A 9,149-nucleotide genomic window follows, 5' to 3' on the forward strand; every position below is an offset into this window, starting at 1 on the left:
TCTGGTTAGCAGGCAAGTGTCTTAGCCACTATGCTACCAGAGCTCCCTGTACTTCTATCAGATAGTGCTATTCTAGATAGCCACCCAGGGCTTCTACACATTACTGCGAGGTTACTGCATTTGTTTACCTCTAAAAACGAACAGATTCTCTCCTACTCTATTCTTCAGTGGCACTAAGCTCCCTTTCCCTCTGGGCTGCACAGTCCTCATCTGGGCCGGAGCGGACCATGAAGATCCTTTCCAGCTCCTATATTTATCTTGTCCTATGCCACTAAATTATCACAGACCCTGGAACACAAGGCTTTCTTCAACTCTTGCACATTAGCAATGTGTGCACATCACTCAAAACCCCCACAGATCATTTTCCTTTGAAACAATGGGACAAGTGTTGCTAAAAAATGCCAAGCTGTTACCACCTGGGAGCAACTGGTGCTAGCATGCCAAGGGCCTTAGCTCCCCCTCCCACCCCAGCTCAGAATCCCCTGCTCTCTGCTTCACACAGCTCCCAGCTCCACCTGCCTCACTACAGTAATGCACTGTGCTAGGCTGAAAGAGACAGAATTGATACTCCAGCAACTTACAGCGTAGCGAGGGGGACTGCACAAGCTCTGGTGGCCTAGTGCCTAGGGCATTTGACTGCTGACCAGAAGGCTGGCGGTTCAAACCCACCAGCCACTCCTCAGAAGGAAGGTTGGACAATCTACTTCCGTAGAGATACTGCCTTGGAAACCCAAGGAGGGATCACTATGAGTCGGGTCCAACTAGATGGCGGCGAGTTTTTGTTTGTTTTGTTTTTTGAGTGGGACTGCTATTGTCAGCTGCTGTTGAATTGGTTGAATCAGGCAGACTCAGAATGACCCCATGTACAACAGGATGAAACACTGCCTGGTCCCGCGCCATCTCCATGGATCAGCTGCAAACTGTTGGGATCCACAGTGTTTCACTGGCTGACTTTTGGAGGTAGACGGCCTGGCCTTTCTGCCTCGTCCATCTTAGCTGGAAGCTCTGCTGAAATTTCTCCAGCCTCATGGCAACACGTAGCCCTCCACTGACAGATGAGCAGTGGCTGCCCATGAGAGGCATTGGCCGGGATCTAACCCAGGTCTGCATGGGAGGCAAGACTTCTACCCCCAGCAGGTGCAGACAGTGCTAATGCCAGGCATCTCAAAACAGAAGACATGGGCTGAGACCACAAGCTCTAGGTAAAACTGCAGGAAACTGTTACTACCAACAGCCCTCGAGATGAAGGGCAAAATTAAAATCTCAGAATCCCACTTTTTAAATATATATATATATATATATATATATATATATATATATATATATATATATATATAATCTTTTCAAATATGAAGCCCAAGGTATGAACTTTGGAGTCCAAATCTCTCTTCTATTCACCCACTGGCTGTAGGATCCTGGATACGGGTGCTCAATTTATCTGGGCCTCAGTTTCCTCACCTCTAAGAATGAGGGTAAATCTGCCTACCTCAGAGTTATTGAAAGGATTCAAACAAATAATGGATATTGTCTTGCACACAGTAGGTGCTTAATAGATATTAGCTTCCATTCCCTTCTTTACCCTCTCTCATAGCAATTAGGCAAAGAAGATACTAAAACCCTCATGGAGAACTGAAAGTAAATCCTGTAGAATCTGATATGTTTCATTTTTCATATAAATCTTGGTGCTGGGTACTAGTTTAAGATCCAGTATAATTTTTAAAATATTTATACTAGGAACTCTGCAAGACTAGAGAAAGAGTACCTGAAAAGCAAGGTAAGGATGGGCTTGCTTGAACTTCCTTACTAATCTGCAGTCAACAGTAGTGAATGGTTTCTCACAGGTGAGATTGAGTTAGTTTAGTACCCTGTCAGGGATTGTCAATTTGGAAAGAGGCTTTGATTCTGGAGGAAGGTGCTGTGGGGTTGGGAGAGAGACAGATGCCAGCCATACCTAGAAGCGGAATCTTTGAGGTGGTGAAAAAATGTGAAATTTGTTCACGACAGATTAGTAAATCACCAGTAAGCCTACGCTTACCTTGGTTATTGGGTAATCTGACACTGGGCAGGGGTTATCTAGGCAGCCCGAGCAGTATCTGACAAAAAGTAGATGCTTGCTGATGAATGAACGTTGAACTTAAAGTAGGCAGGGGCTGGTGCATGTGTGAGGCATATAAAAAGCATTAGAAGAGAGGCCAGAATTACCAAGATATGTAGGTTATGGTAATCAACATGGCCAAAGTCAAAGTGCAGTTTGCAGGATAGAAAGAATTATTCTGCCAAATGACCTTAGAAGTCGTTGAGCTTTGGAGCTCTTCTCTAAGCAGCAAAGTTCAAGGTACTTTGTTGCTACGTCTCAGGCATTTAGCCAGGCTTTAATCAGAAAAGAAAAACAGGTTGAAACACACACAGAGAAGCAAACAATCATCTCCACTTGAGGAAGCACACACAACTGTTTCTCATAACATGTAGTTTGGCACAAAGATTAAACTCAACAGGTCACAATAAATAGATGTCTCCATCATCCTGGCAGAGTGTCTTTAAAAGTAAAATTCTTAGCACTTCCTGACCTTGGGGAGGAGGGGAGGAAGGAATGAGTGATTATTCCTATCAAATTTTAAAGATATATCTGGTGGCAAACACTCCCACAGTTGTGTGAAGGGAAATATAGAAACTTCTTAGTTTGGGTTTTATGGTCAACCAAAAAAGAAGTGTAGGATTCTCCTATCTCCCGAGGCCAAATGAGAGGGTTCTCCCAGTTAGTTCTCCTGCCCTCACACAGTGGTTCTGAGCAATGGCATTGTCGGAACCCTGTTCTGCTGCTACTAGGGAGATGTCACCCTCTGGAAAGGAGCCCTGGTGGTGCAGTGGGTAAGTGCTCAGCTGCTAACCAAAAAGTCTGCAGCTGAAACAATTAGCTGCTCCCCCGTTGCCTACAATGACCTTCTGGAAGCTTGAAAACGCCCCACTCTCAGTGTGTGCCATTGAGAGTTGGCCCTGGACTCACAGCAACCCCATGCACAGTGGAACAAAACACTGCCAGGTCCTATGGCTGTGGATCAGACCCTTGTGACCCAGAGGGTTTGCATTGGCCTGTTTTCACAAATAGGTCATCAGGACTGTCTGTCTTACTCTAGAACTCTGCTGAGACCTGGCCAGCATCACAGGAACATGCCAGCCTCCACTGAGACACTGGTGGGGGTTATGCAAGAGGGGCACTGCATGGGAACGGAACTGGGTCTCCCGCATGTTACTGTTGTCAGGTGCCATGGAGTCAGTTCTGACTCATAGCAACCCTATGTACAACATAGCGGAACACTTCCGGATCATGTGCCATCCTCACATCCGTTGCTATGGTTGAGCCCACCGTTGCACTGACTGTGTCCATCCATCTCATTGAGGTCTTCCTCTACCCATCCTACCACCCTTCCACCCCCACATGGAAGTTAAAATTCTATCACTGAACCACCAATGCCCCCATCTCCCAGTTTGACCCTCCTATAAAAGAAAGATCCAATACAATAATATGAAACTCACCACCATGATTGCTATAAACCAATAATAACAATAATAATAATAATAATAAAACTGCAATGAGGATGTTAAAATTCAGTCCCATCATCTAAGAGGATGGTGGAGCTGACAAATGTCACCGTCAATACCTATTTTTAAATTGCCATGAACAAAAGATCCATCTAGTTATTCCTACCAAGGCTTCACATCAATTCAGTCTTTGTTGTTGTTATGGGCCGATGAGTCGGACCTGACTCATGGCGACCCCTCCATGGGTTTCTGAGGCTGTTTCACTACAGAAGTAGATTGCCCAATCTTCCTTCAGAGGAGTAGTTGGTGGGTTTGACCGCCAGCCTTCTGGTTAGCAGTCAAATGCCTTACGCACTATGCTACCAGAGCTCCTAATTCAGTCTTTAGCAACATTCAAATCAATAGGTGAAAACTGGGCACAGGATTCTGTGTTGCTTGTCTGTGTGCTAGAAGTAGCCTATTTGCTTTCATTGGTTGCTTACACTATTACTCAAGGGGTAGCACTCAAAGTAGGACCAGGAAAATTTAGCTCAAGTTATCTTCCTAGTGGTGAATGATAAACAGATTGGAAATTTGCCTTTAGAGAGAAGTTTTGGAAAGTTTTTTGTCCCAAATGGCAATTTTTTTTCCCCAAATGGCATATTTAAATGGAAGGTTAAAATGTCTAACTGAAATTAACAAGTAACAGAAAACAGATCTAGAACAAATAAAAGTTACTGACAATTTGTTAAACACGTAGCCATGATGACATGGACTTGGGGAGAAGCAAGACACAAAGGCAGTGGTGGTCCAGATGAAGAAGGACCCCATAAATAGTTGCTTCAAATATTTGGCAAAGGCGATCAAATTCATTTTCATTCATTCGCATGACATGCCCAATTTGCTGGGTCATAACCATACTGAGATGCAAAGAATTTGGAATTCTCCTTTGAGAAACAAGAAGGGCTCAAGATATGAACTGATAAAACCAGATGCTTTTCTAGTCCTGGGATATTCAGAGTGAGTTTTCTATTCCAACCTGCTGGACTTGGCTCTAAACCCCTGAGAAGGAATTGAGCACCAAGCACTGTCCCCCTGTCCTGACCTCAGCTGTGTGTGAAAGATGGTACAAACAGCGTCAAACCATGACCACCAGGACACAGGTCTGCAGTTTGCTTGGCACAGGAGATACAGCACTCCAGGAAAGCCAGAAGCACTCAAAACACCTGCTAAGTGTTGATAAGATCAGAATAGTCTACTATGTCTGATGCCCAGGGACTGTTGCCTGAGAAAGTATCAGTTTAGTAAAGTCACAGGTCTAAGCTGGTGAACTGGCACAGGTTCAGGAACCAGACCAACAAAGCAGGGCATGTTCTAGAAACCCACTTTCAGTTGGATGAAGAGAAAAGTGGGGAAAAGTTCCCTTCCTTTTGTTTCCTCACGCTTCTCTTACACAAATATCTGGTCACAATCACCCAATCACACAGTCACCCCAGTCACAAAGTCAACCAGAGTCACAGGGCTGAAGAGTCAGAAAATTCACCACTCACCAGTTAGATGGGTGCCCTCTAACACAGCCACCCTATGTCACACAATGATAATGATGCCCACACCCCTAAGCAGCCACAAGCAACTCTACCCACCTGATTGCCAAAGACAGCCACTGAGCAGGCCGTTGAAACTTCATTAGCCCCGAACCAGACAGAAGCGATACGGGAGGGCATGCCCAGGATGAAGACCTGGGCCACGGAGCAGATGATCTGACCGAGCAGGGTGACTGGGAAGAGATGCGGCCGCAGGCTGCCCAACTTCACCCAGGCGCCCAGGCAGTTGAGAGCCGAGCCGGTGAGGGCGATGGTGCGCAGTCCGAATCTCTCCAGCAGCCAGGCCACCGGCAGGAGCAGGGGGATGTAGGTCACCATGTAGCACATGGACAGCCAGTCGATGGCAAAGGCAGTGACCCCGTAGAAGTTCTTGAAGATGTTGTTGATGGAACCGTACTGGATCCACTGGAAGGCGTTACACATGGAATAGCAGCTGAACACCAGGACCACGGCCCAGCGGCGCTTGCTCACCTTGATCACACTGAGGTCTTCTGGGCCAGAGCCACTGGGGTGGGACAAGCCACTGGGGCGGGCCAAGGCACTGGGGTAGGCCGAGACACTAGGGTGGATGGAGACGCTGGGATGGATGGAGACGCTGGGATGGAGAGACGTGCTAGGATCTGCCAACACGCCGGGGTGGGCAGAGTCGCCGGGGTCTCCGTGGGGTGCAGACTCTTGCGCTGGGGCGCCATAGCCCTCCTCCTGCTTGAGCTCTTCATTCACCATGACCACAGCCTTCTCTGAAGCCTCGGCCCAGGAACCCTGGACAGGTGCTGAGGGCTCCAGCAGTGTTAGGAGACAGTGGCCTCGGCTGGTCCCCTAGAACTCACGGGGCACTTGCTCCCGCCTGCCTCAAAAGAAAGGAAGACCTAAAGCCGGGAGCCGAGGTCCCTGCGCTTGCCCCCAAGCTCCTGCTGCCACTTTCCCTTGGGACTTCCTCCCCGGACCCGCGGCGGCGCTGTTCCCCAGGCCGGCCGCTGACGCCTCAGCCCGGACTCGGCTGCCTTTGCCTTGGGTCCCCCTCCAAGGCGTTCTGGCCACGTTCGCTCCTGGAAGCAGTTCGCTCCTAGCGCAGCCACTTGGCCGGCTCGGTTCGCTCCCGGGCGGGTTGGGGCCTCGCCCCCTGGGGCGCACGTGACCGCCCCGTCCCCGCCCCGCCCGGCCCGGCTCCCCCCACCCCCTACTCCGCCCCTGACTCCCTCCCGCCTTCTCCAGCCGGGCGGCTGGCGGCGCAGTTGTTTCGCCATAGCCTGCGGGATGCATTCCTCCCCCACGTCCCGGGCACCATGGAAACCGCCCGGTTACCCCCGACCCCTGCACTGCCCCCCAAGCTCATTGCCCCTCTCCCAGGGGACGCCGCAGGAAGGTCTCCTCCGCCCTTCCGAGGGCAGCCGGTCCCAAGAAGAGTGTCCTCGGCGCGAGTCCTCATCCCCCGACCGCGCGCCCTGACGGCGGGCGCCCCGCAAAGTGTCCCCAAGTCCCAAGAGGGATTCCCAGCTTTCTCTATCTTGGCTAGACTCCCAACTTTCTGCGGAACTTTGGTTCCAGATTCCCTGGTCTGGCTGCGCTCCCGGGGCATAGGAACTTTGCAGAAACTGGCTTGGCTCAATCCTTTCCTTGCGGATGTGGGCTTCCCTTGGGAAACTCAGATTTGAACCCCATGGTAGGGCTGCTCTTTCCTGACAGACCCCCGGGCAGCCGCGAGGGCCTGCTGTGGAGGAGCGATGGGAGCTCTGTGAAGCTGAAGAAGTTGGCGTCGCGAGCGCAGTGAAATGCCGAGCACACGCGCGGGCTGGGCTTGGCCTTGTTAGTGGTCACTGCGTCCACCGAGTCCTCTACTGCCACCTGGCGGCCCCAGCCCATCCCAGCGTGTAAACTCTGAACTCGTCGCCGCGTGAAAGCCAAGTCCGCAGGGCAGACGTGCCGTTCTGACACTTAATCCAGTGCAGCCGTGGCAAATGATCGTGGTGAGGAGCCCAGATTCTCCCTGGGTTCAAACCTTCGCTTAGCCACTCCTAGGTGTGTTTCGTTGATCGAGGTATTGAGTACCAGAGAGGCTGACCCTCTCTGGGGTTTAGTTTCTTCATCTGTCAAACGGGGATGATGAAATAATAGTACTGACCTCACAGCAAGGTGAGTAAAAATAAAGACCTCTTTGAAGTGTTAAAGAGCAAAGATGTCACTTTGAAGAGGGTGCACCTGACCCGAGCCATGGCACTTTCAATAGCCTCCTATGCATGTGAGAGCTGGACAAAGAATAAAGAAGACTGAAGAAATGGTGCATTTGAATTGTGATGTTGGCAAAGATTATCGAATGTATCGTGAAAAGTACAGACAAAATGCTCCTTAGAAGAATGGCCAGACTTTGTCTATAGTACTTCAGTCATGTTGTCAGAAGGGACCAGTCCCTGAAGAAGGAGACCATCGTGGGCAGAGTAGAGGGTCAGCAGAAAGGGGAAGACACTCAAGGAGATGGATTGGCACAGTTGCTGCAACAATGGGCTCAAACACGGCACAGGACCAGGCAATGTTTCTCTCTCTGTTGTACGTGGGGTCACTGTGAATTCAAAACTGACTCAACAGCACCTAACAACAACAGCAACAGCCTCACAGTGTTGTTTTGAGGCATGTATGAGTTGCTCTATGAAAGCACTTGGAAAATCCTAGCTGATAGTAAGCATTCTATGAGTGGCTGTTGTAACAGATAAACCAAACCAAACCAAACTCACTGCTGTCGAGTTGGATCTGACTCATAGCGACCTGTCCTTGGGTTTCCGAGGCAGTATCACTGCGGAAGTAGATTGCCCAACCTTCCTTCCGAGGAGTGGCTGGTGGGTTTGGACCACCAGGCTTCTGGTTAGCAGTCAAGTGCCTTAGGCACTGTGCTACCAGAGCTCCTATTGTAACAGATAGCTCATATTTATTTTACTGTGCTCAACATAGTTAATGCATTACCTCATTTAAGCCTGGCAAGGGCTCTGTGATATAGTTAGGATTCTTTCCCTGCATTAAACAAACAACAACAAAATCCTTTGTCCATTGAGTTGATTCTGACTCATAGTAATGCTTTAGGACAGAGTAGACGTGCCCTGTGGGCCTTCTAGGCTGTACTCTAAGAAAGCGGACTGCCACATCTTTCTCCCATAGAGCTGTTAATGGGTTCCAAACAGCAAGCCTTTCAGCTAGCAGCCAAGAACTTACTACTGGACCACCAGGGCTCCTTCATGTGTTTTATGGATGAGAAAACTCAGGTTCATCGCAGTGAAGTAAGTTCTTCAGGTCCCAGCTGAATTCTGACAGAGCCAGAATTCTCCTTCAAATCTGCCTGCTGTGCACCTAGAAGCTATGGCCTTAGCTGATTCGGTGCAGTCTGCAGCCCAGCAGCCCGTGGGCATCCCCTGGGAGTTTGTTAGAAAAGCGGAAGCTCAGGCCCCAGCCCAGAAGATGCATTTTAACAAGATCCTGGCTTTGCACATTGAAGTTTGAGAACCGCTGGTCTACACCGACTGCTTACTGGCTTGTTATTTTCAACTTCAGGCCAAACATGAAGAGTCTAAAGTTCTGGAGCAGTGGTTCTCAACTTTGGCTGCACATTAGAATCACATGGGGAACGCTTAACATTCCCAATGCCCAGTGCATACCCCAAACACAATCTCTGAGGGTGAACTCCAGGATCCGCTGGTTAAAGCTCCCTAAATGCTTCCAGTGCACAGTCAAGTTTGTGCACTACTGCAGGGTGGTTACTACCACTGGTTTCCAGGAGAGAGAACTATTTGAACTATCACTACTTGGAGGCACACACTTTTGGGTAGAAACTGTGGGGTTTTAGATTATAATGAAGAGCTCTGGTGGTATAGTGGTTGAGGCATTGAGCTACTACCCAGAAGGTCAGTGGTTTGAACCCACCAGCCACTCTGCAGAGGAAAGATGAGGCAGTCCGCTTCTGTGAATATTGACAGTCTTGGAAATCCAATAGGGGTCGCTATGAGTGTGAATTGACTCAATGGTAGTGGGTTTGGTTTTTTG

The 9,149-nt window shown here is 49.3% G+C and overlaps 1 protein-coding gene across 1 annotated transcript in view; it reads right to left on the reverse strand.

The window, feature by feature from the left end:
• The window catches only part of FLVCR2 (FLVCR heme transporter 2), a 100,488-nt gene extending 94,639 nt beyond the window's left edge, over nucleotides 1-5,849 (reverse strand). The window contains exon 1 of the mRNA XM_007941349.1: nucleotides 5,163-5,849. Within this exon, the coding sequence (XP_007939540.1) occupies nucleotides 5,163-5,849 (687 nt within the window). The remainder of the gene's footprint in view (nucleotides 1-5,162) is intronic.
• Nucleotides 5,850-9,149: the final 3,300 nt, after the last annotated feature.

This window comes from Orycteropus afer, unplaced genomic scaffold (assembly GCF_000298275.1).
Source record: "Orycteropus afer afer isolate SDZICR_OR568_19922 unplaced genomic scaffold, OryAfe1.0 scaffold00079, whole genome shotgun sequence".
NCBI lineage: Eukaryota > Metazoa > Chordata > Mammalia > Tubulidentata > Orycteropodidae > Orycteropus > Orycteropus afer.